General features: G+C 40.0%; 1 protein-coding gene across 1 annotated transcript in view; it reads right to left on the bottom strand.

The window, feature by feature from the left end:
* Positions 1-27111, bottom strand: part of PHEX (phosphate regulating endopeptidase X-linked) — a 103458-nt gene that overhangs the window by 49859 nt on the left and 26488 nt on the right. The window contains exons 8-12 of the mRNA XM_040057033.2: positions 24008-24091; positions 23550-23695; positions 17222-17315; positions 12317-12445; positions 8297-8398 (exon numbers count right to left, since the gene is read on the bottom strand). Coding sequence (XP_039912967.1) covers positions 8297-8398; positions 12317-12445; positions 17222-17315; positions 23550-23695; positions 24008-24091 — 555 coding nt within the window. The remainder of the gene's footprint in view (positions 1-8296; positions 8399-12316; positions 12446-17221; positions 17316-23549; positions 23696-24007; positions 24092-27111) is intronic.

The raw sequence follows: 27111 nt of genomic DNA, 5'->3' as shown, positions 1-27111 counted from the left end.
ATGTTCTGTTTCTGCCATAAAACCTTCAGATTCACCGTGGTCCCTGAGCCTCTGCAGGTGTCTGTCCATCTGTCTCCTTCCTATTTCAAACATGAGATTTGTCACCAGTGTTTGATGTCACTCACCCATTCTGGCCTTACGTAGTCATGGCAGAGTCTGAAAAATGACAGCTGTGAGATCAGGGTTAAACACAATTTTCTCTCCCTTCACCTGTTTTCCACTATCTGTTTACATGGTGCTCAGGTTATTAATGGAACTGACATCCCTGCACAACTGAGGGAGCAGTAGCAGCAGCCAGATAACAAGGGAGAAGCTGACAGCAGCAATCTAACCCCAGAGATAAGAGATAAGCAAACATGCCATGGCTATTAGTTTCAGCTCTGGCCAATGGAGAAGAACGTCTCCTGTGGTTACTGATCAGGAAAGCCCAGTCTTCCTGTGAAGGTTAAATTAAATTCAGGGTGTGATAGATTGTTAGAGCTCAAAAACTAAAGTCTGTGATGAGAAATAAATATTTGATGTAAAATGAATAAAAAAGAAAAGGGGATGTTAATCTGATAGAAAGTGAAGACCTATTTTTTATCCAGAGAAAAGCATGGAACACTTGTACTGTAGAAGGAAAGTACCATTCTCTGTTTCTCCCAGGTGAAAAAATGTTACTGTAAAAATTGGTACTTTCCAAACAGCTATCTCAGGAATGGTACAGGAGTGGCAGCCTAAAAATCCCAACCAAGTTCCAGACTAGGTAAGCAGTGCAAACTTTTCAAATCCCTTACATGATTTCTGAGCAGCACCTACTCTCCTCCCAGATTCCTATTGAGTTGTTCCCTTATTTTCATATGTCCATGTACATGGTAGAAGAAGGACTGGGCTATTCAGTCTCAAAAAGAGATGAGAAGGAATCTCATCAATGCCTATAAGTACCTGAAGGGAGAGTGTCAGAGGATGGAGCCTTTTGGAGGCTCTTCTAAATGATGTCGAGCTGTTACCCTGGTTTTCCTGAGTTTCTTTATTAGCCTTTTGATTTTCATAAATGGAGTCAGATCTTTTAGTTACTGTAGAATATTAGAGCAGTTTTCTACCTTTCCCACAGATGTAATATAAACAAATCCTTTGTTTTTCATTCTCTGTCCTTTGTTTGCATATTTCTAACCTGAAAACAATTGTAACTGACAATTGGTCTGGCCACTGAGGCTGAGGGGTGGAAACCCCAAAAAGCCAATCTTCTGCTAGACCCAAAAATGTATAAAAAGTAAAAAAAATAAACAAAGGGGTCTCCTCTTCTTCTCTCGGCTCTTGCAGCTGTGAGCTGGGATCGGAAGGACCTCTGCGAAAATCTCTTGCCTGTGTGTGACTGCTTTGTGTGTCTCGGTGACATCGAGAATAGAACAAGAGGTAGAAACTGCCTCTGATGCACAGGAAGTTCCACCTGAACAAGAGGAAGAACTGTTTTACTGTAGAAGTGACCAAACATAGATTGGAACAGATTTCCCAGAGAGTGTGGGGAGTCTCCCTCACTGAAGATGTTCAAGAACCATCTGGGCACAATCCTGTGCCGTGTGCTCTGGGATGACCCTCTTTGAGCAGGGAGATTGGACCAGATGACCCCATTGTGGTCCCTCCCAACCTCAGCCATTCTGTGATTCTGTGAAAGATTAGTTAAACCAGGAAGATAAACCCCTAGTGATATATTTAACGCACGAAGGAATTGCACACATGTTGAAAAAGAGTTAAAATGTGACTGCCTTTTCCAAACTTCCACACATTTCTGCCTTATGAGGAGATTTGCTCATTGCGCCTTGCAATGCAGCTACTGCCATACAACAAGGCCCTCGAATTTTTTGCATCCAGAGACCACCCTAATTTCAGAATGCTCACTTCCATGAAGTAGAAGCTGGCTAAGGTTTAATTGGTACTCAACAAAATTACACTGTCCAATTTAGAAATGGCAAGGTTGTTTCATGAATATCTGAATCAAACTTCCCAGTGAAACCAGTAAATTAGGAAGTCAGCAGTCACTCCTATAGGCTTTTGAATAGGAATGAAGTGTCTAACTGCAATTAGAGCCTTTGGAAATTCCTCCTGCTCTTCTGAAGTATGTCTAGCAGTTTCTATGAGTGCTCTGAAGCAGTCTTACACTTTGTGAAGTTCTCTGACATTTTGAAGCAAAGATATAAAATCATCTTAAAGGAACATGTAAAAGGTGTCTTGCAGGCTTTAGTCTTGAAACTCCATCCATCTCTTTTACCAAGTGTTGTTCTATCAGCCTTGTGCTGGCTTTCATTCTAGAAACAGCCATTGAAATCAGAGGCACTGAGTCTCAGGACTCTTTCCTCTGTCGTATTTTTGAATTAATTTTCACAGGATGGGTCCACAGACCCCACAAGGTTCAAAAGACATTTTATTTTTGCAGAGCACCCACTGACCACTTTCAAGACTGGATGATTTGTCATCTTTGTGCAAAACTAGCTCGGCATTAAGCAAGATTAATTTTAGCTCCTGAAGCAGTGGTGCCTGGCCTTTTTGCCTGGGTTTGCCTCAGATCTCAATGAAATGTTATTTTTCATAACTCTATCTAGTGCATGCCCTAGACAGGCAATGTGAAGAAAAGCAGGAGGCTCCATTCCCCCAGTATGTATTGCTGTGCCAAGACTTTACAGAAGCAAAGTGAGCACAAAAAGAGAACAGGCAATGATGATTCTCTGGTTTCTGCACTGCCATAACATAGGAGAAGGTGACATTTTTCATTCAAACAAAAAGACATTCTTTTTACCCACGGAGCACAGTGAGGCAGTGGGACTCATTTCTTTGGGAAGTTGTGGATGATGAAAATTGTTGTGAGTTCAAGAAGTCATTATACAAACCCACAGCAGGGAAATATGAATAAATACAAAGACACCACTTCTGGCTCAGGAGGCAAGTGAGCTGCAGTTTGTCAGAGGCCAGGAAAGGACAGTGGGAATGTGTCCCTTTATGCTCTCCCTGTCCTTACATTAATCTCTAAACATCTGCTACTGTTTGGCCACTGTCCGAAGCAGACACTGGACTCTGCTCTGACTAGAATATCTGTCATGCTCATGGTGAAATCACCCAAATGTGAAGAGAGAGAGAGAGACCACAGAGAACTGAGAAAAGAGGTTGCAGCTCAGATAATTGACTGGATAGGGCCAGCAAGTTCTGGCTGGGAAACAAATGGCTTCAGTGGGATAACCCACGGACACCTACCTCCTTTTAAAGTACCTGTACTTTGTGAAATCAGGTACAGATGGCTCTTGATTCTCTTGATTTCCTAAGGGCTATTGGCCCAAATTACACTGTGTTGTCTAGGGAGATTTGCTGTAGTTCTCTGAAGCAGCAGAACAAGCCCTGTAGGCTAAACAAAGGTACCAAACACTGCCTGAGAGAGCCACCTATAGCTAGACACGGTCCTGATATTTTCCTGTGCTCCTTTTGACTCAGTCTTCAGACTCAGAGATGTGGAGAAAACAAATGTTGCATACACAACTTCCTCAGAAATAAAGCAAAGCAGCAGGCAAGATCAGGGCCAAATGGTTGCACAGTGACCTTGGGACTTGTGCTCCATGTCTTAAGGAGGTTAATAATGTTGCAGAAAAATCTTACTAGAGGATAAACAAGCTGGTTTTTTGGCTTATCATCCATGCCTTAAAAATAGTACTGCAAAGCAAAAAACCTAACTTCCAAATAAGAAGTGTAGTGCCATAGCCTAACAGGGTATTTTACAAGAGACTAGCAGAATTTAAGAAAAACGTCTTTTTTCAAGCCTCCAGTTAAACTCAAGAACAAGGGGCATTTTAGAAAGGAAAAATAGTGATTAATGAAATAATGGTTCCTACCCAGGAGTGGGAATAATGTAACATGTCAGTGATGATCTTCCATTGAATTATCTTTTGAAGAGCAGAAGCAACAAATTACCATTTTAAAGAAGTGAGCCCTCATCACACAAGTTACATCAGTGGAGTTCCATTTGTGGGTTCCCCCTCTCCCTTGGGGTTCACCATGCCGAAACACAGCTGTCAATACCATTTAGCCACCATAGCTGGCTGCATTCTGCACACTCATTGCAAGGGAAACAAAAGGGTCTCGCTTCTCTCCCTACCCCTGCAGCCCTGCTCAGAGGCTGTGACATGGCCATGGGGAACTCACAGAACATGCATCTGAAGAGTGTTGCCACACACACCTGGGAGCTGCACCCAATTGAGTAATTTCTCTGTTCCGCAAATGAGGGCAAAACGTAATGACCCTTACAAAAGGGAGACTAAAAGGGCACGAACAGAAACCTGCCTGGGGTGTTTGTTTGTTTGTTCATTCCATTGAAAATTCCGGGGGATTAACAGACATACTTGAAGCAAATTTGAGATGATAGAGAAATACGGTACAATAAAGAAGGGCTTGACTAGAGCAGAGGAGCAAGGACAGGAGAGAAAACAGCAGCACAGCACGGAGCTGAGCTCTGGGACTCAGAGCTCCTTTGGAAGCAGCGTGAGCTCCATCCAGAGAGCCAGGTGAGAACTGCACGTGAAGGCAGAGTCACCTAACCCTGTTAGAAACCTTCGGTAAGATTGGCTTTCAGATGGTCTGGTTTAAATTCATCGTTCGATCACAGAAAGAAAGGAATGAAGGGAGGAGAGAGGTAACTTATTAGATGTTATCTCCTTACACTGTTTTGTTACAAAAGGAACGACAAACCTTAACCCAAACTATATGAGGGCTAAAGAGATTTTTCTCAGATATCAAGGCTATAAGACAATTGTTCCCTGTGTCACATGGAGTAGTAGATTCGATCCTTTTAGCATCAAATTAGTAGTGTCCCCTCTGAGTAACATAAAACAACAGGACAGACACAAAGAGTCACAGACTGAGTGATTAGATAGATCTGACAAGCTGCCTAAAGCAAAATTCAAGAATAGTAACTACCAGAGGGTCTTTTGTGAGTCCTCTGGAGGTCGATGGTTCCTTTGATTGCAAAGCATCAGGCTGACAGCAAGGTATACAAATTTGGCCTCAGCCAAACACAAAAGAAAGGTGGGTGTCAGTCAGAAATCAGGAAGCTGAAAACACAAAACAGTGAGAACCTGAATCACAGAGAGGATTTGCAATTAATTCTATTTTAAACCTGCCACGTCCTTTACATTACAATGTTGTCATCTAAAGGTACAACCACCACAAGGCTCTCCATGCTCATTGTCCAGACACCCAGATCCCACACTGACCCTCTTCTTCCTTATGGAAATGAGTAAAAAAAAAATGTTAATGACCCAAATATGCCTGGAGTTAAAGAAAAACTAAAGGCAAATTAAATAGATCACAAGAAGCAGGCACAGTAAAGAAACCCACCATAATGTTTCTGCAGTTAATTTCTTTTCAGAGCATCTGAACATTTCAAGAATGCAATGAGATTAAAAATACAGAGGATGAGCAAAATATCTGAATCACTCATTTACATGCAGGATACAGTTCTGCCATGGAACTTAGGGCAGAAGGTCCAATCTGCACTACTACAGGGAACTATGCAACAGCTACTGGTGGAAACATAAAAGACTAAAACATCCTTTATCTAACTAATAGCTTCCTTTCTTTGCTTAATTGATAGAATAGAATTAGAACATTTCAGCTGGAAGGAAGAACATCTTGTCCAGCAGCCTGACCACCTCAGGGTGACCAAAAGTTAAAGCATGTTGTTTAAGGGCATTGTCCAAATGCCTCTTAAACACAGGCTTGGGCCATTGATTACCTCTCCAGAAAACCTGTTCCAATGTTTTACCACCCACCTGGTAAAGAAAAGCTTCCCAATGTCCAGTCCAACCTCTGCTGATGAAGCAGCTTTGAACTGTTCCCACACATGCTGTCACTGGACCCCAGGGAGATGAGATCAGCACCCCCCTCTCCACCTCCCCACTTCAGGAAGATGTAGAGGTGGCCCTTCAGCCTGCTTTTCCCCGAAGCAGAGAGCCCCCAAGTCCCTAGCTGCTGCCTTGCGCTCTCTCCCGATATATATTTGATACCTGGTGCTTCTCCATCCTGGATACAGAGTCCAGCATGTGGATGACATTTATTGACAAAGAAATGCAGCTTTTACAAGTCTCTACAATAAAGTAATACTGGGTTTTTTTTAACCAACCAATCTCCCTCATAAAATTCGTACTTGTCTGTGCTGCTTTATTAAAGCCAAAAGTATTGAAAAAGTAACAGCAGAAAGTGCTAAGCTCTTGAGATTTAATTAGAACAGTGTAACAGAGTTTGAAGGTTCTGTTGTATTATGAAACTTAGATTTCCCCTGTGAATTATCTGACCCTACATGTAATGAATCTACTTCTTGAATTAAAAACACACTCATCCAAGAGTTCCAGAGCAAAGAGAAGATCTATCATTAACAATAAGTAATACTTAATAAACATGCACACACTCCACATCCGAAAAATCTACCAAATGTCTCTCTAGGCTCTTTCCTTCCAGCCAAGTAGCTATTTCTGTGAATCTGAACTTAAACTTGTAGATGTAACTCGTACCACATAATAGTTACTGCAGTATCTAAGGCATTACATAACACCCATGTCTTACAAGTTTGACCTGGTTCCTATGTCAGCAAACTATGAAACGTTTTTTTCAGTTCAGTGAGAATGATTTTAAACTGTTGGCTATTCGATAGTACTATGGCTTGTAGTATTATTTTTGTTGTGCTTATGTAATTTAGTTTGACATGCATTGTTCAGCCCAGACTCACCCCACAAACTTCAGAACGTTCAGTGACATGTCTAAATTGGGAGCAGGGTGCTGTGTGCTTCCAAAATGTGTCAGAAGAGAGAAACAGCCAATTCTATCTACCAAAGATCTAGCCTACCTTCTGATGAAAACCCTCCTTAAAATGGGAAAGGGAGAGCTTTTTTTAGGAGTTAATTTTTGGCGATGTTTGTATTGTTTCCCTGCTGAAAGGCAGGTGGCAAATTTTGAACAAAATCACTAAGCAGGTTGTTATATAGAAGTATCTTTATTAAGGAAATCATTAGAAAATCTTCCTGCTCTTACTTTGTATCAATTTTAACAAATATCTAAATTACAGATCATTATATTTCTAATGGAATTTCTAGTAACAAACAAAAAAAAAGCAGAACAGCCAGTAAGAAGTAACAACTGCAGCCCATTTACCACTAGGTTAGCAGGAAATAAATGTCATTTTACTATTGTTCTCTTGCTATAGAGTTTATTGGTGCATTTATGCAGCTCTATTTCGTTTGCACATATGTGAAGAGCACTGCTGTATAAAATGTAAATGGACTGCATAAGGAATTTAAATCATTCCAATGATAAAATGGCTCAACAGCCTTTTCATTAGAATTACTAAAAAACTTTGAAGTCCATGTTTGCTTTTAAATCAAGATACTGCTATTTTTATTCAAGCACAGAGAGCAGGAACAGTTCAGCTGCACTTGCCTGTCAGTTTATTCAAAGAGGGTGCTTACTAATTCACTGATATCCCATTACCTCAACAAATAAGGACACAGACCTACACAACGCCCTCCAGTTCTCTTTCTATATGTCCCCTCCAATTTCTGCTCTGGGGGCAGAGCTCTGCATCTGGACAATCTTCCTTTCCACTCATCACATGCTGTAAATGTGGGAATAGAATGAAAAGGAGGTTTTGAGTCCACCCTTCTGCCTTCAGGTTTGTCTCCTGCATTTTATTGTGGCTTTATCTGAAAGCAATCAAGACCAGCAATGCCATCCTTGATTATAACACTTCATAACTGGCATTATTCTGTTAGGAAATGCATATTCACCTGGGATCACCATTACACCCTCCAAAGGCAGCTCTCAGCTTAGGCCTCCCACCACAACACTGGAAAAACTATGAAACCTGGCTTATTCTCATATTCCCTTCTAGGCTGCATCCTCCACCTTCACAGAAAATATCCCCAGCTGTCAAAGGTGCTTTAGACACTGTTTTCTCTCTGTAGATTGGTGCGTCCCTAGGATCCCAGTCAAGGTGAAGACTTTGTCAAGAAAAGAGAAATCTGAAATAAGCTCACAGTCTACATCAGGCAGAGACAGATAGCGAAAGGTGGACACAAGGGAAGAAGAACAAGGTAACAAAAATAACTTCTGCAGAGAAGCAGGTGCTCAGATGGCTCGGCATCCAATAAAACAAATGTGTCCCTTCTCAAACAAAATGATCAGTAAGTAACTGGAACTGCAAGTACTGTCCATGACATACTGTTATCACTCAAGTCAAATCTTTATCATAACTGAATCTTACTTATTCAACACATATATTTATTACCTTCTCATGAGCTTTTCTTTTTGTTTCAGAGTCCATCCAGTCGTTTTCCTTTTCTAACATGTCGATAAAAGCCCAGCGAATTCCTTCAGTCAATTCCTCCATCTGCAAAATATTTAGTAAATCCCTCCCCAGTAAAATATATCATGGCTGAATCTTTGTAAGGAAAGTTTTGGTGTATGTAGGAGTGATAGGCTTGGTTAGATCACAAATGTTTGCAGATCAGGGGGTATCTGCTGTCCTTTCTTGAAGGCTAATTTCTGCTTCCTCCAGTACTAAGACACTTCTTCTGAAGGTAAGATTTTTTCCGTCTTCTTTCCCTTCTCGTATCACACACCCTGTGCATCACTGATCATTTCATGTCATATTTGTAAGAATATCAATCTTGAAATCATGGAAAACACCAAGAGATTGGCAGTCCTTTGGGGAGATTTCTGGCCCTTAGGTTCTAGAGCACTGGCCCATGCAGAAGGAGCCAGCTGAAAGGCATTTGCACAAATAATCCCTTTCCTGCAGAGAGAATGCCTGTGGCCTGGTTCAGTTTATGTGAGACTGAGACATGCCTTATTAATACTGGCTAAGAGCTGAATTTGGCTGACAGCATCGTGATCCAAATACAAAGCAGTATCCAAATATTTAGCCTGTATTTACCTGCATTTGTGAAGCATTGCTACCCTTTACTTACTGCAGGGAGGGAGGCCCTGGCTCACACCACTGAGCAGCCTTAACTGCTTCTGTGGTCCTGGACCACCAGTGACAGCTTGGATCTGTGCCAAACCGGGAAAGGAAAGCCCACAACCATTTCGTCTGGGCTGTTTCTTCAGACACCTCTGCAAAGCCAAGACCACATCTCAAGCAAGTAAAAAATAACAATAATAGGACTGTTCAGTGAGTATACACAGTAAGATAACCTTGAAATGACAGAAATGTAATGGCTAAGATAGGCATTTTATGAGTCTAAAGAACCCTCATCCCTATGGATCTGTCTGGCAAGCCAGAAAAGTGTATGCAAGCAGCTGCCTCTATTTACATCATGAGATGAACTCCATGACAGATAGACGTGGAGAATGCTGTGAGAGTGAGGCGGTGAGGGGGATCCAGCCATTGCCTGAGTCCTTTAGCACAAACCAGAGTTAAGACAGCACCAAACATGACAAATACCCATTAGATGAAGACTTATTGGATCTTTGTGTTATCAGTTATGTTACATTTAAAAATAATGAAAATGTCAAGCAGCAGAAGTTCGTATAATCTTATTCAGTAAATCTAGTAGATCTGAAATGTCATTAAAAGCAGGAACTAAAACCTCAAAAGTAACATTACTTTCAGCTAAATTGTCATTAATGTATCAGATGAATATTTTAATCTGGAACTGTCCTTTATTTGTGGTGCAGTCAGAAAAAAAAGGTAGCAAAGTTCCTTGGATTATTAATTTTTTCCTACCTTTTTCAAAAAACATTTTCTTATTTTTAGAGGCAATATGGGTCAACCAGAGCAGGTCTAGCATTAAATATGACTAAAGAGTGAGCATTCACAGTAAACTGCATCCCAGGAAATAGGTTAACTTAAAGATATTGATGACAGAGCACTGACTCAATTAACTTGGTTCACTAATGAGGTGAACTCCCTGTATTTGGAGGTTACAAGTTCAAACTCAAGCTCTGCAGCTGGGCCCTGGTGTATACTTAGGCTTTATGCAGCAGCTGCAGCTGCAGGGGGCAGAGGCAGAAACCTATTCCTGCTATCAAAGTTATTACTGAAACTGCTCAGGCGTATCTGTAAAAAACACTGCAGGCACTCTGAGTTAGAAGCAGTGCTATATTTAGACACAAATAATGTCTTTCTTGATAAAAAAAAAAAAAAAGGAGAAGTATCTAAGGTACGAAACATCAATCACAAAACATGGCGGGGGGGAAGAATCCATAATATCTGTAACTCAGGATTTGCTTATCATAGACAGATATATGCTGTAAGCCAGAAAAGAAAAAAAAAAAAGAAGAAAAAAAAAAAAAAAGGAAAAAAAAAAAAAAAAATTACAAATAAGAGTGCTTTACTCACATGCTTTCTTACTGCTTAAAAGTAAGCGAGAGAAATAGAGCTGAAAACCAGTGAAATGAAAATGATAACACCACAAATTATTAATTTGAAAAGCACACTTCTAAATAAAATCCAATTAATTTCACTTGTATGTAATTTTAGCTTCATGGGTTGTTCATTTTAAGACTGAATGTTGTGACCTACACTATGAATTTTATATGCATTTCTCACTATGGGTGCTACTGTGAATTCAGACTTGATAATTTTCCAAAGCTTTGGTCTAAAAGGAATGTGCGCACTAAGAAATATTCTCATTAACTCACATTTCAAGAGAAACCAGTCTCTGTTCTATCTGCTTCTCATAATTTTTCTTCACATATGCAGATATGAAAATGTGTCCATCCCCTCCATAAAGTGTACATTTCTTTTACTCCTACTCTTCCCACTTATCCGTGCAGGATAACACGCTGCATATGCCTGGCATATTTTTGTGACAAAATGGCCAAATAGCACATTACAAACTGGCTCAAAAAAGGGGGATTGAAAAGCTGGATCTCAGAGAGGAAACTCCAGATGAAGGCAAATATGAAAAAAAAAAAAAAAAAAAGTAGAACCTGAGAGGGAAACAGATGACAAAGATTTAGGCAAGTCAAATAAGTGTGTGCTTTCTAAAATGTTTTTTATGATTTCCTTCTCTGAGAAAGTAGTCCAAGTAGATAAAGTCAATCAGGCAAACTCAGGCTACTGAGCCAGGGCAGTGCAGTGTTGTGCTCCTCTGAGGAATGGTTTTTCCCCTCAGAATCCCCCTGAAGCCTGTGCTATGTAGTTTAACCCTTCTTCCCTATCATACCTCCTCCTGACCCTATTGGCTCAGGGCCAATATCTTTCCTTGGCCCAAAAATAGATATACCCCTTTCTCTTCCTGTTCACGCTCTCTCTTCTCGGGCTCCTGGAACATCACATCGAGAATAAAGCTTGGACAGAAGCTGGAGGTGAGAGCCACTCTTTTGAAATCTTTATTTTATCTCTATGAAATATATTTCTCTAAAACCCCTGAACAACTGAGCCAGTGAGAGCCGAGGGGGTGGCTAGAGGAAAGTATATTTTCAGTGCAGGGCTTTCACAGAGATGTTGGTCCCAGCACAGGGTGTTATCTCATGTCATTTCCTAAATGGTTGTGCCTCTACTGCATGGAGAGCTAAGTTCAATGACTAAAGGAGTCAATTTAAAACTGATTACTGCTGGAAAATCAATGGCTGTAAAAGCAGATACTGGAAAATCTCATAAGAAAAACATGAAGTGAAAATACGTCATACATTATTGTGAAGGGCAATTAATTATTTGAATATGTTATTGAGAGAAGTGATAACATAGCTATTGTTGAAATTTTAGAATGAGGATGAACATCTCTCTAGACACAAATGTATGGAAGAATATTTCCTTCCACTGTTCAGCAGTAAAGATTTGAATCACGAATATAAACTCTCACTATGTGGCTCTCAGTTTCCCTTAATTTGAGCCAGACATCAGTCACATGCTTCTTGCTCAGATTACAGGTGTAGTAGTCACAGCTTTCAAAGTGGAGTCCTAAAGCAGAGGAATCTCAACCAGTTTTTTGACTAGCCAGTAAAAAGTTTACTACAATAAATTATATTAGCTATACTGAACCACTACTCATCAATACCCCTCACTCTATTCCTGCACAGCCTGGCTTTCACTATTTACATAAATTTGCTGCTGTTTTTGAATTGGCTGCTTATTTGTCTGAGGGACTGCAGATGGAAAGAAGGGGCAGTGCCCAGGGGCGCAGAAAGGTAACACTTCTTCAAACTAATTAAACTTTCTCCTTGTGTTTTGGGGGTTTTAAATTCAAACAAAAAAATTTTTAAAATCTTATCTCTTTTTAAACTTGATTCTCACATCAGCAATTTGTGAGGATGAAACCACTAATTGAAAATTTCCAGACAGAGACTGCAGAGGACTTACCATCTCTTTCTTGTCTTCTTGAAAATGGGCTTTCACAAACATCTTACCCACAACATAGGGAAGGGCATTTTCTACAAGGTCCACACATTTATCCCACTGAGGCAGCAAAGTTGTAGTCCCATGGATCACCTGTTGACAGGGGCATACTGTTTAAGAACCCACGTGTGGTACAGGCCAAAGCATATTTGTCAAAAAGCCACCAAAATGAAACAATGATACTCTACAGTTATTTCTATTCTCATCCAATGTGATGACAAATATTTTGAACACCACATAAAACCTGTAAGATTTTAAACTTAAGAACAGGACAATGGTAGCAATGACTTAGACTAGGCTTAGAGAATTAGTGCTTAAAGAGGTTTGAATTATCAAGAACACTGAATAAGTTTGTCTTGTCCCAAAAAATAAAAAAAAAAAAATCACTCTATGTTGCAGTAGAAAGATATTAGTAGGACAACGTGCATATTTTACTAAAGGAATGCTATTAAATACATACTTTCAGACTCTGATGATGTTACCATAAATGAGCTTCAAAAGAAACAGTCAAGAATGGTCAACACAACAAGGAATAAGGCAAAATAGAACTCAAGAGCTTATTCTGCCTTGGTTCCTGTTTCTCACAGGAAGAATGTTATTACTGTGGGTGCTTACCTAGCTAACATTACATTGCTCATCAAGATGTAGCTTGTGTAAATAAATCCTGCACACAACAAGATAGAAGATGGGTCCATGTGAGCTATAAGCAGTGCTGATTTATGAAAATTTTGTAATTTTCAAGGTTCAAAGTGCTCCCTTTCCACTTAAGGAACTGTTTAAGCTTTTCCATAGAAAATAAACACAATCCCAGTCCAGCAGTTAGCACCTGACAGCCCTGTAAAGGCAGAATATAGTCAGCCTCAGACCAGAGCAGGTGGGATAGGGATTTTGGTCTCTCCCAGATTATATAAGCCTCTTAAGCACCAATTTTGCAATTTTTCTGAGCCCTTTTTTTCCCCATTATTCTCCTCCTTTGAGCACAAGATTAATGTCCAACAAAACAGAAGGGTTTGGATTTGTCTTTTTCCAATAGGATAAGATTTCATTGGAAAATTCCAGAGCAGCTTAACCCTCAGCTATTGAAGGTGAGATATTTTGGTAGTTCAAAGATTGATTTTCCCTATCATATTGTCTGTAATTAAGCATAATCAATGACTCACACTTAAATACACCGGTGAATTGCATTTCCAAATGCTTTTCATTAATACTGTATATGCAGTAATAGATTTTCGATGGCAAAGGGTACATTGCTTCTAAAAGAAAATCTTATTAGTCAAACCAATACATAATAAGGTGATATTTTTTTCTAAACAGAGCCAAATTTGACAATCAACTCCTTTTCCAAGTTCTTCAACCTTTATACATAATACAACAAAACACAAAAGAACAACAAAAGAACAACAAGAACAAAAGAGAAGGAAATTTCTCTCTGTGGTGAGAGTAAACCCGCAATGGAGTTTTTCCTGATGCAGGGGAAGAAGGGGAGTTATGGCATTACTCATTAGAGCTTGAAATTCATTCCAAAAGCTGCGAGTATACATCAGCCATAGAAATAGTCAGGAGACAGAGCTGGGTTTTAGACTGTGACATACTATTATTACAACATAATAATTATCATTATTTTGAGGGAGGCTTGACTGTAAGGGGGACATAAAGGCAGCACAAGCTGTGAGACCAATAAAAATAGAGCTGAGAGGAATAGATTATATCTCACAGCTGGTTTATTGATATTTATGTTGCAACAGCCAACAGGAACTCCCTCAAATGGTCCTCCTAATATTAATGCACCACTCTAAAACACAGTACTTCAGGTAGTAACAGTGGCTATAAATAGCAGGTTTCAAGCCCTCCCAGTCAATTCAGAGCTTCACGACACAATTAACCAACCTCTTCCCCAGGTGCCACTGCACATTTACAAGGTCTCAAAGTGCCACTGCAGAGGAGCTGCTGATGGTTGCTGATGTGGTACTCAAAGCACTTTCTCTAGAGTCAGCAGGTTTGTCCTATTTCTAAACCTGAAGTCTTTTTTGAAGTCTCATCATGTATTTTTCCTTCTCCTTGCAAAGATTTTAAAGCCCTGGTGCCAAGATTTCTACATACAAGGTATAAAAGCCACCAATAAAAAATGAGAACCGGGTGAAAAAAAACCCAGTCTGCTTGTGATAGTTGAGGCTGACTGAATTAATGAAACAATAAAATAAAATACATCCTTTCCTCTGAGGGTCACTGATTTATCTCATGGTCATATCTTTTTAGCAGTAATTCAAAGTTTTATTCACTTACCTGGCAAGGGCTCGGTGGGTCCTTTTTATGATCCTAAAGTGCCTCTAGTTCTCCATCCTCTGACTAGACAGATCCATTCAACAACAGACTAATGCAATGCCTTGGACTCCATTCCTCATGTCCTTTCTATTGACCTGTGAAGTCTGTTCCACTGAGTTGATTACTCCAATTAACTTTAGCTATTAACTATTAGCTACCGCTGTTTACTTCACTCAACTAACTCTCATCTCCAGGTCCCAGGGGCAGATAACAGGAGTGAGCTGCCGATTCACTGCTTTTACTGCGCTGTAAGCTTTCACAGCCATTTACACGGCCAGCATTAACTGACCCATCAGTGAGTTGCAGGAAGGGGCAGAGGCCTCCTCAGTGAGGTCACTGATGCTCAGAGCTGGGAGCGTGGCCGATACCCCCGAGAGCTGTGCACCCTTCAGAGGGGCCTTGACAGGCTGCAGGGACGGGCAGAGGAACGGCCTGAGATCCAGCCCAGGCAAATGCAGGGTCCTGCAGCGGGGAAGGACAAGGCCAGGCACCAGCACGGGCTGGGGCCGACCGGCTGGGGCAGCTCTGCAGAGAAGGGCCTGGGGCTCCTGGTGCACAATGAGCTGTCCATGAGCCAGCAGTGCCCTGGGGCCGAGAGGGCCAGTGGGATCCTGGGGTGCACTAGGGAGAGCGTTGCCAGCAGGGCAGGGAGGTGATCCTGCCCCTCTGCTCAGCCCAGGTGAGATGAGTGTATCTGGAGTGCTGTGCCTTGCCCCAGGACAAGAGACACCTGGAGATCCTGGAGTGCATCCAGTGGAGCACAACAAATATGATTAAGGGACTGGAGCATCTCTCTTACAAAGAGAGACTGAGGGAGTTGAGCCTGTTCAGCCCTGAGAAAAGAAAACTGAGAGGAAAGCCCATCACTGTTTAAAAGTAGGGAAGATGCCAAGAGGATGGAGCCTTTCGGAGGCTCTTTTCTGTGATGCTGAGCAATAGGACCAGAGACAGAAACTGATGCACAGGAAGTTCCAGCTGCACATGAGGAAGAATTTCTTCCCTGTGCAGTGACCAAGCACTGGCACAGATTGTCCAGAGAGGCTGTGGAATCTCCTTCACTGGAGATGTTCAAGAACCACCTGGGCACAATCCTGTGCCATGTGCTCTGGGATGGCCCTGCTTGAACAGGGAGGGAGGCTGGACCAGATGGCCCCACTGTGGTCCCTTCCAATCTGACCCATTCCATAATTCTATGACAGCCTTGATGAGACTACTAAAAAGCACTGAATCACTTTAAATTAGATTTCTCCCTAGGCTTCTATATCCCAGCGATGTGACAGCAGCCAGTTATCATATTAAAATGCACAGCATCCAAAGCTTAATGTTTCCTTTCAGGATTTTTTTCTGGCCATTATATAACTCAATGTAACTCAGTATTATGCTACAGACTGGCTGATAGCCAGCATCAATCTATTTTACCTGACTAGCAAGAAATGTCCCAGGAGGGGACACCTACAAACTTGTCACTGTGGTTCTGACAGCCATTTTCTCATATTTAACATGAAGAAAATAGCATCTTTAACAAGACTATTTTGAATATGATCTAAGAAGTACAAGAGGCTGCCTTTCCTGTGTAGTTTTCCATCAAGCTACTGGAGTTTATTTTTAGGTATGTGATCCACGCAGAAGTATTCCAGTATTACTCAAGGAAAAACAGTACAGGTTCTTTAATTAGTCACCTGCATGCCTCACCAGGGAGAACAGAACACCCACACCTCCTGCACCATGCCAGCCTCCTGTTGTCAGCCAATTTTCATAGTGCCAAACAAAGTTCACCATCCAAAGTGGCTTAGACACAAGATGAAATACCATTCAGTTTCAGTATCATCCTTGGTTTACTTAAGGAGCCCTCACACTGCCCACACAATTACCAAGGTCGCTTTCTATTCAGGGTTCACTTAATCAAATGTGTTTTACATAAATGCCCATATTACTGAACAGATAATTAGTTCTGCTTTCACAGCCTGTGGCAGTTTTCTGGTTCTTCTGCAATCCCAAGCTGGAAAGCACCTGATTATCTTCTCTGTGGAAATGACTGGGTATCCTTGTGCTAGAGCTCATGTAATGTTGGCATTAGAGCATGGGAGAGCTTTGAGCAAGCTTTAAAAAAGTGAAATCCTAGACTTCTGTTTTATTAGAGCTATATTCACACGAGGGCAAACAGTAGTTTTCAAAAAAGTTTAGATTTTGGTCAAAAGGGTTTGGCCTGAATGTCACAGCCCTCATAACAAAATTAGTTTCTGCAAAAGAAGACTAAGGTTTTTAGAGGGGAGGTGTCAAAACCTCTTGAACATCACCTAAAAGACTTTTTTGTCTTAATGTCATATTAGCATCATGCAAATGTCTTAGTGTTATACACAAAAATACGTATGTCAATTGTTTTAGAGGGTGTCTTCAAAAAAAAGAAACAGTTTATTCAAGATATTTATCCAGCATGGAAAACATTTTGTGTTTTGCAAAGGTATAAGCTGAAACATACTTAGCTATAGAGGAAACCAACAGAGTCAACACTAGCACCCTTGTAAATTCTATGAAAGCATAACTTACCCGAGAAAATTCCAGCCACCGATACTGAAAACGTCTGCTGAGGTTAAATAACCTTGAATAAACCATCCTCCACACCAGGTAATTGGCAAGAGTCCTGTTAAATCACACATATTTTTATCAGACTTGTAAACACATATGATCTACCACAAAGCACTCACAGAAACAGCTCTACAAACATTTTACCCGAATGGTGGAAATTTCACCTTAAATTTAATGAGTGATGGCCAAATTGATAAATCCCAATTACACAGGAGAATCTGTATGATTGCGACCATTTAATATATAATTTCCCCATGATAACCATCTTCAAGGGGTTATTTATAACAAGTCCATCACCTAGTACATCTTTTTCAGTTGGTTTTCTTTTCCCCAAAAGGCAGCTTTCATTTTCCTTAGAAGTGGCAAGAACTGTTATATTAATAGTTGCATCAAAGTTCTATCCAGAGATTAACTGTTTTTTTTCTTTTGTAGATCAAAGTGAATGTTATCTCCCCTCATTAGTAGAGCACATAAATGGTAACAGAATAGATAACAGTCCATCCCATATACACTCTCATTATCTCATATTTGTATTTTTCATTAGAAGTTATCAATATGCTTTGAAAACTTCTACTATTCACCAAGTTATTAAAGTATTACCATTCATATTTTGTCAGATGGATAATTGAAATACCAAAAAAGAGTAGTGTCAGTAACAAAAATCTTTACGAATTCGGCTGAGAGATCAAGGAAGAGCTTGTTTAAAATTCCCAGGAGATCTCGCATCCATGCCCCTTTTCTAAAACTTTGGGCACCTGACTGGAGGATTTATCCAGCCTAGATTGATCTCTCTCCATGTTCAGCAGTGGCTGTATGAGCTAAAGGTGCATTCTGAAATACGCAATTCAACTTCAAACAGTCTCAAAACAAGTCCAACAATGGCCTACACTTCTTATTCTCATCTTTTATACATGACATATTTCTCAAGGATAGTCATGGCTTCAAAGCTAGGATATTCAAATGTTATTTGTTCCCCACTGGGATATACATAATATTTTTGACAGGCCATAGACTTCTCTGTAGGCAGGAAAATGGCCTCTATACAACCAAGGGTGCTGTTATGGACTGTCTGAACAACTCCCCCATCTCTGAAACTCCCATTTCTGCAATCTCCCATTGCCGTAAGTGCGGGGCAATGCAGCTGTTCTACAGTGTCACTCCGTTAGCTTCACTCAGAGACACAACCCAAGCAGTTCCCTCCTCTGAATCGTAACAGCTTGGAAACACACTTTGTGCGCATGCTGTCTTGACAGCAGCATTTGAGACAGAACTTCAGTTTTGCCTCTAGCTAAGCTCCAGTCCACCCATACAAAGCCTTCAGCTCAAGATGTGTTGTTGCACCTCTCATGCTGGGTATATTCCCTCTTTTAATACACAGATATATTCTACAGTGCACGTAAATGCCCACAATAATTGTGAAACAGATCTGGAACAGATTTTTTTAGTAGGAATAATGTACATTTATAACACAGTACATGTCACAAAAGCCAAAATAATTAGCTCTGTTTAGATAATCACGCCATTTTAAGATAATGTTTAGGATCATTAAAAATTAATTTCAATCTAAGAAATGCCACAAAGCTCAGATTTTTCCCTTAACAAGTTTCTGACAGTGTGGAATTTGCTCACTCAGTGACAAGTGAAGCACCCTAAAAGCACTCAGCTCTCCTTGTTTTGGTAAATGACATGAACTCTAGCAATCTCACAACAATCTGTCTCAGATATTTTAGGAGAGCTGAAGAATAGCCAGCTGTAGCAACTTCTGCAGCATTTATACAAATCTCACAGATTAAAAGGTTAAAGATCTGCTTCCAATCAAAAGCCTTGGGTAAAATCCCCAGGCATCAATAAATCACTATCAGGCATCAATTATGCATTACAATGTAGTACTTAATCACCACCAAAACCAAAATCAATTCTCTCTTCTGTGTACTTGTTTTCACACAGCAATGTTTGTCCTTACATTTGAGATGGGGAACCTTTCTCAAATTGGTAGAATGAAAGACTCAAATTCATAAAGGCTGGGTCTCGAAAACCTGACTGATTGAAAAACAGTAGTATCAACAAGAATTCAGAGATGTTTGTGTCAGGTATAAGTAATGAAGGTGGATGACAGTTGCAGGAAACACAATTAATATGGGATTGTTTTAATTTGGGAAGAAAAAGGCTGACACATGCTAAAACCAAGCTGTCAGATGAGACAGTAATAATTCCAGGTCGTAAGCACAACAGAACACACAATGCAAAAAACAACAGGGAGGTTCCACTTGAATGCTTATTAATGGGGGGTGGGCAACAGGCGGAAAGGTTGAGGGGGTTTGTTGTCACATGTTTGAAGTGCAGTGGGCTTTAGTTTGTTTTTCAATACAAACTAAAATAGTAATTTATCTGAATTTGTTTACCCACTTGGGAGATTATTATTTTACATTTTGGGATAACTATGCAAGCTTCAAATAATTTGGTTATTTTCAGTTGGATTAAAAACTTTCACTTTTTGCTGATAAAGTTACTACAGTGCAGATATTGGGGTGATTTTCATCCCAGTTTTGCAAATAAGTTCACTGAAGCTCAGAGAAGTTAATCTCTATACATGGAGCAAAATCCAACACACAAATAAAACATAAAAATCCTCTCTGTTCTTTTGATGAGACCAGACTAATTGTCGTTGTAACCTTTCAGAACTGTACACTCTATTTTAACTTCCAAATGCCTGCTGCAGGAAGTGTAGGCTCACTTTTAACCAGTATGACCCTTATTGTGACACACACTCCCAAAGGAAGTGGTAGAGAGATTGTTTGCTGGGACAGTTAAAATTAAACCAGTACTTATGAATATTTACTAAAGTACTTTCTGTCCTGTCTGAGAATAAAGTAGGTTGCTCATGTAAAATTCTTTGAGTTCGCAATATTTTAATCAACAGACACGGTAGCAATTAAAGAGGACAGATTTAATATGAGATAGGTAGAAAAATTAATTGACATTTTAAGAAAAAGATCTCTTTCACAAATTTTATATCTGTTTGAAAATTGTATTCAGAATTGAGTCACGGATCAAATTATAAGTACTGAAAAACTTTTGCCTCTGTTGCTAGAGGCACTAATTCAAGACAAATTATTGCAACTTCCCTAATTTTTCAGATGGATACTAAGACCAGAAAAGAGATTTAGTGTCTCCATCCAACTCTGAAGAAAATTCCTGGTACGTTATGTGAATTAGAGTTCTTCTCAATTAATGGTCCCATACTGCAAAGATACGGGAAGGTATGACAAAGGAAAAGGGGCCTACAAGAAAGCTGGAGAGGGACATTTTACAAGGACATAGAGTGGTAAGACAAGGGAGACTGGTTTTCCACTGAAAAAGGATAGATTTATCAGCTATTAGGAGGAAATTCTTTATTGAATTTAGGAAGGAGATGAGGCACTGAACAGGTTGTCCAGTGAAGCTGTGGATGCCCCATCCCTGAAAGCGTTCATCCCTTGCCCTTACGGGCGGGTCGTCACACTGGGGCTCTGAGCAACCCAGCCTAGTGCAAGGTGTCCCTGCCTGTGGCAAGGGTGTTGAAACAAGGCAATCTACAGAGTTCCTTCCGACCCAAACCTTTCTGTGAAACTAATTATGTATTCTGAGGTCTATGAGAATGATAAAGCTGCTTTCAACAGCTGCAAAGATCTCCAGAAAGGATGCAATTTAGAGCATCCTATTTATGGCTCACATAAAGCACCAGCACACAGGTAAGAAGGAAGGGATATAAGTTCCTGATTAGTGCCAGCACTGTTCTACCTCCCCCCTTCACGTGGCACAGCTGTACTGGAGCTCTCCCATTGCTCATTTACATTACAGCTACATAACATCTCTTCTTCCTGTAATAGAGATAAGCCCATTAAAAAATGAATGAGTACATCAAAAAGCTGAATGAATCCCTGAATCCCTCTTACAAAGGTGTGACTTACTTCAGCACCTGACATGACTAAGGCTAGCTAACCCCAAGCTAATGGAAACTCCTGCAGGCTGGTAGCTGAGCCTCTTGGGCAGCTCACTATGGAGAGCCCAGCTCCTAGGCTGGAGTCACAGCAGTGCCCTGGCCTGGGGACTTCAGACCGAACTCTGCACCATGCTGCTGTACCTATTTCGAGCTCCACACCGTAACTGGATCATATGCAGTCAAGTAAAATTCTGCTAAATTCATGCTACACCACATCAGTGAGCTCTCCATTAGTAATATTGCCCTGTGAATGATTTCACAATTCAAGATTGCTCAGCAGGTTCTCTGAGGGAGAAATTTTTAACACGAGGATTGTGAGTCTGTACAACTTGACACTTCCAACACGAACTGCTGCTGTAGCCAGACTTAATTTTCACTCCATTCTTTCCTCCACCTGAAACAAACTTCAGGAAATACTTTACCAGATCACTGGGTAAGATACAGGGGCATGAGCCATCTTTTTGTGACATTTTAAATAGAACCCAGGCTAGCAGGGTGCTCTGGAGGAGGAAGAGGGCACACAAGGCACTGGAATAAAAGTATAATTTAGGGATAGCCTTGTAACTGAAAAGAATATGAACTTGGCAAAAGTACCTGCTTTTCCTAATGACACTCCATCTCCTGAAATGATGAGATGAAAATTCCCATTACAAACACTGAAGCAAACCTAAAATTTTGAAATGCTTTTCTAAGAATTTCAGGTCTAGATATTTTCAGTAACAAATCAAATTCACATTGTTTACATTAAATAATTCTTTAAAATGTCATATGGAGAATGACAAATGAGATCATCTAAAAGAAAATATCCTTGTTAACCTTTCAGGGTTCACCCTACAGGGAAATGTTGAGACCTCATTGTTAGGAGCTCACATTGAGATGATTTCCTAATTTTCTCAGGCCAGATAGCAATGCTACCTCTGGAGCAGACTCTGACATTTTAAGTAATGAACATTATCACCTAATAGATAAACATGATCTTGGTTATCATGCCTGGGCTGTTTGGATACATTTTATACACAAGAATTTGAAGCCTGCTTGGGTTCAGTTTAGTACTCACTATTTGTCATTTTTAACATTTTATGACACAAATTTCTTAGGATAAGACTGGGCAGAAAATGCCTAAGCCATCAACACCTATAACATATGCAGTGTGAATACACTAAGACTGTTTTTGCCCTCTCCCCCTGACCTGTGAGGTCAGAAACCCGATCTTGAACTTTGCTAAAGACAAGCATTGCAATTATTTCTGGTCATTACTCCAGCCTCCTTCTGCCATGACACACAGGCTGGCTTAACTTCCCTTGAATAGTCAGATTTTCCTTGAGTAAGAAACAAATGGAAAAAGTCTCCAGGTGTTTACTCTGTAGTTATAGAATATATTTGGATATAAGTATATTTGTATGCAGGGAATAACTAATTCCCTGTTATCTTGCTAGATATGCGTCCTCTAAATCACACATTTATACCCACCAATGTAACAAACTTTGAATTAGAAAGCAGGGATGGCCCAAACAATTTTAAAAGCTTTCTTCAATAGATTAATATTGGTGGCAGTAATGCTACTTATCTGAATCTTTTTAAGAAAGAATATTTGATGATCTGTAGGCAAATCAGTAATTTCATTTTTCCAATTGTTTGATTTGCGTGCTATTTTTACAGGTACTAAGAATTAATGTAAGCATTCCATCACTAGAGACATAGAGTGACAATATAAGAATAATCTTTGTCTTTTTTTTTTTCCTGAAATACTTTGGTTGGTGGCTATACTATACAATCAGCAAAGATTAATATTTGGAGGCAACATCTTAACAAAATTTATTTTAAAGTTCAGTAACATGCCTCAGAGAAAAAACTATCACAGAAATCCCTTAGATGTCATCAGTAAGGATGGTTCAAATGGGATGCAACTTTTTCTTCACTCCCTTAAGCTGTCTTTCTTCCCTGTGAAAAGCACATCTACCATGTTTAATCTGAGCTACCTGCATTTCACAACTATGTTCTACAGGTGTAAAGGATTTCACAAGATACAAGACCTTATACAAGTTAAGAGATGCTGAATGCATCTGGAAAGAGCAGCTTTACTGCAACCTGTGTTAACCACAGAAGAAAGATGTTGAAACCGAAAATTCTCCTGCTGGGCACCAGGTAATATCTAAATCCTCATTCAGACAAAACCAAACAAACTGTTAGCCTAGAGACTTGATTCCAAGAATAGCTGAAACTCATGGGAAAAAAAAATAGATATAGAAAAAAACCAGCATTTTATGTCCCCTTACAAGTGTAAGTGTACCATCATAGGATCCTTACTTTTTCCTTTCGTTTTCTAGTATCCTGAATAAATCTTTGAAGTACTGGGGAACACGGACAATCACGTTTTCTGAAGGACCTATATCTTTAAGCTCAGGATAGAGTTTGGTGTCAATCACTTTCTTGATGTATCCCAGCCAGTCAAACTGCAATGACAAAGAGAAGGCTGGTTAAAGCAGATGTGAAGAGAGATGATTTTTAACTAAGGTACAGGTTTAAAACTAATGGTTTCAATGCTTCACTTATGAAAAACTTAGAAACTATTGCACTTTGTCATTACATATGTTTTCAATCCTCTAATATTAAAGTTGGAACTGTATTTAAAAAAGCATACACTGTAAATGAGCACATACATTCCTAATGATACTTCTTTAACATGCTGCTCTGAACACTAAAGACAGTTTTAATTATACAGGTCAGATATTAAAAGAATAATTTTTCAATTTTCCCCAACCAACCTGTGGAATCATGGCACTAAGCTCCGATATGTTCATTTTATTGTACATCACCTCACTTGTTCGATTTTCATATGGAATCATGATCTGGTGAAGAGAGAAAAATGCAAAAAACCATCAAAACAAGATTAATCTTGCAGGGACTCTTACGTCATTACCATCCTTCATAATCCCGGTGCACAAATATCTCACCACCTACTTCCCAAGCATTTATGGCACTAGCTTCCATTTCTGAGGACTGCATTTAACTAGAAGAAATGGAACATAGTTCTTTTTATGTTTAACTCATTACTGGGAAATTTAGTGAGCTGCAGGTCTTCTTTGAACTTATTAGACTGATTTAGCTCTGATTATGCTAAGGGCAGACATGTTACTACATAAGAGATAAAAGTACACCTTGACTATTAATAATTAGTCATTCCTTCCTATCAAGTAGAAGCCAACTTCAGATTTAATAGGTCAAATCTGAGTTAGGTGCATCTTCATAACTGGAAGTGCATCTCACATCTTGGATTTGAATGTGTTGCTGCTAGGGCTTTACTCCACCTGGGGGAACATCCAGATACACACAAGTTTCTCCTCATTTCACCCCATCATCCTGATTTTCATAGCAGGAAACCTGAGTATACCGGCCAGACATGAATAAAGCATTCCCCAACCAGGCCTCTCCTCTGGGTGACCAGACAGATCTCAAGTTCCTCGGCAGTGTCCAAGGATACAGCAAAAGAAATCCTAAATATGAAGCAAGTCCTTTTATCACTGACAAGAAGGACATGCAGACTCCAAGACAGCCCTGTGGTTCATAACAGTAAAACAAAGTACAAGATATAGCTCAAAATTTTCTCAGTGCTCAAGAGAAACAAATATTCCCAATGGCAATTCCAGCCCTGCTGTAAGGTAAATCCTATACAACAGGCTGTATTCTAGGCTGTCGAAAGGACAGAGATTGATGCCAGACTAACCAGACAGCGGGCGCTTCTCCAACCAAAATCCTCCGGTAATTGTTTATGGTTTTAGTATTGCTCAAGCCATAGAGGAAAAAAAAACAAACAAAAAACAAACAAACAAACAAAAACACACACACAAAAAAAAAAAAAAACCCACACACAAACACAAAAAAACCCCCAACAAAAACAGACAACACTTTTCCCTTTCTGCAAATTTTATTTTTCTGAAAAATCTTTAAACACTTCTTGAAGCATTTACTCCCTTCCTCTCTAAACTTCCCTCTTGCTCCAGTGATTTAAACTTAATAAAAATCTTCCATGTACACAACTAGTTCTCTCAAAGCAAGCCAGTCCTTCCTTTATCCAAAGTATTCTTGCTGCTTCTTCCTGAGCATAGAAATTTAAAGAAACATGTTTACTTGAAAAAATGCAGAGGAACACAGGATACAGTAAAATCTCCAGTGACAAACAGGACTACTTCCATCACACTAAGATGTTTATACAATCATTATGTTTATTAGGGTTTATGCGACAATCCATGTCCATTGACTCATGCCTAATATCTATATATTAGGACAGATATTAGGAGGATTGTTCTTACTAAAAGGACGTGTAAGCAAGCATGGCTTGTTGCATAACTATGTGCATTGCTGATGCTGAGGGTTGTTACATGATCCATGCCATTTCACACAGCAGCTTCACTTACATATTTTGTGGATTAATGCCCTGTCAGACACTTGTTAAGCAAAGCATTAGAGCTACCAGAGCTAAGGATTCATATTCTTATGCCATCACTGATAAACATAAGAAATATTTACTGTTTTTCAAGTGTCAAGCTAAGTCACAAGGAAATATTTGTGCATTAGTCCATCCATGCTAAGTAACTGAAAATGAATATTGGGCTTGGCTTAGACATTTGATAAAATTTCATCCCTTTCTGCAGAGAGTTGGAAACACTGAATGGCTACTATTGTGGGTGGCCCTCACTTCTGTACAAACACACCATTAAGAAGCAGCCTGTAGACTGCAACAGGAGAACCCAGATAAAAGACATCTGCTGCATCACCTGTTCCATGCAACAAGTTTCTCTGCTAACAGGAGACCACCATTTCACAGTGATAGCTTCTTTCCTTGCCAATATGAGGAAATACTCAGCTGGCAGTTCTGCAAACGAGCACCAAGTCTGTACCCTTTCTTTTGGTGGTTTCCCAACACTAAGGCCAACCCTTCTCTCTAGTTTTAGTAGATGTTGAAATGATAATGAACTTGCTGCTCCCATGAGTGGGATTCCTGTAGTAGGCACACTGAAACAGAGATATAGAGGAGAAAAAATACTCCTTCGATCTGCAATAATCCTGTGGTATAAATTAAACTCCACGAGGGAGCAAAAATGTCACCAAGTAAATGTCAGAACCAAGTACCAGATTTAAATACACTTAGCTTTACTAAATTCAGTTGATCCCCTAAATTAAAACTCATGAGTTTTTCATCCACTCTCCCAGACTCCTCCAGGAAAACACTTCAGGAGCTAAGGGTGGTGCTGCTGTAAACACTGCTCTCTCAGCACCAAGATTCAATATCCCACCTCAGTCAGGCACTGCTTTTAGACTGTTCCACAGAGATTCAGCCTAGACTGCTTCTTAAACAAAAGAGGAATATGTTCTCAACACAGATGCATGGCAGGAGCTCAGATTCTACACAGCTTCAAAATGATAGAATCACTGAGGTTGGAAAAGACATGTAAGGTCTTGAGTTATACCACATTTCCCCAGCTACCCAGTGGGTACCAGTGAACTGCTGTAGATGCACTTCAGCTGGGATATTGATCTCATCACCTTTTCAGAAGCCCTAATTCCTATGGGACCATCCTCAGGCACTTCTACAGTTTCTAGCACATCAACAACCCCTGCATCTCTATTGCAATATGGATATCCATCCCCCCCCTCCACTGAGATGGCAGACCAAGGGACCTCTCTAATGCACCATCCCTCAAATGCTGCCATGACACCCCCACGTTTGCCTCTAGTCAGCCTGGCTGACATTATGTTTTAAAACACCAAGGGTAGTTGGCTAACGCTTTTCCCCTGAGAATAAAATTTACACTTTAACAATTAACTAAGGGAGAAATATTATTCATCTTTTCTTCATCAGGATCTGCTC

Source organism: Hirundo rustica, chromosome 2 (genome assembly GCF_015227805.2).
Source record: "Hirundo rustica isolate bHirRus1 chromosome 2, bHirRus1.pri.v3, whole genome shotgun sequence".
Taxonomy (NCBI): Eukaryota; Metazoa; Chordata; class Aves; order Passeriformes; family Hirundinidae; genus Hirundo; species Hirundo rustica.
Note: the sequence above shows the minus strand (reverse complement) of the source record. Positions and strands in the feature narration are given on the sequence as shown.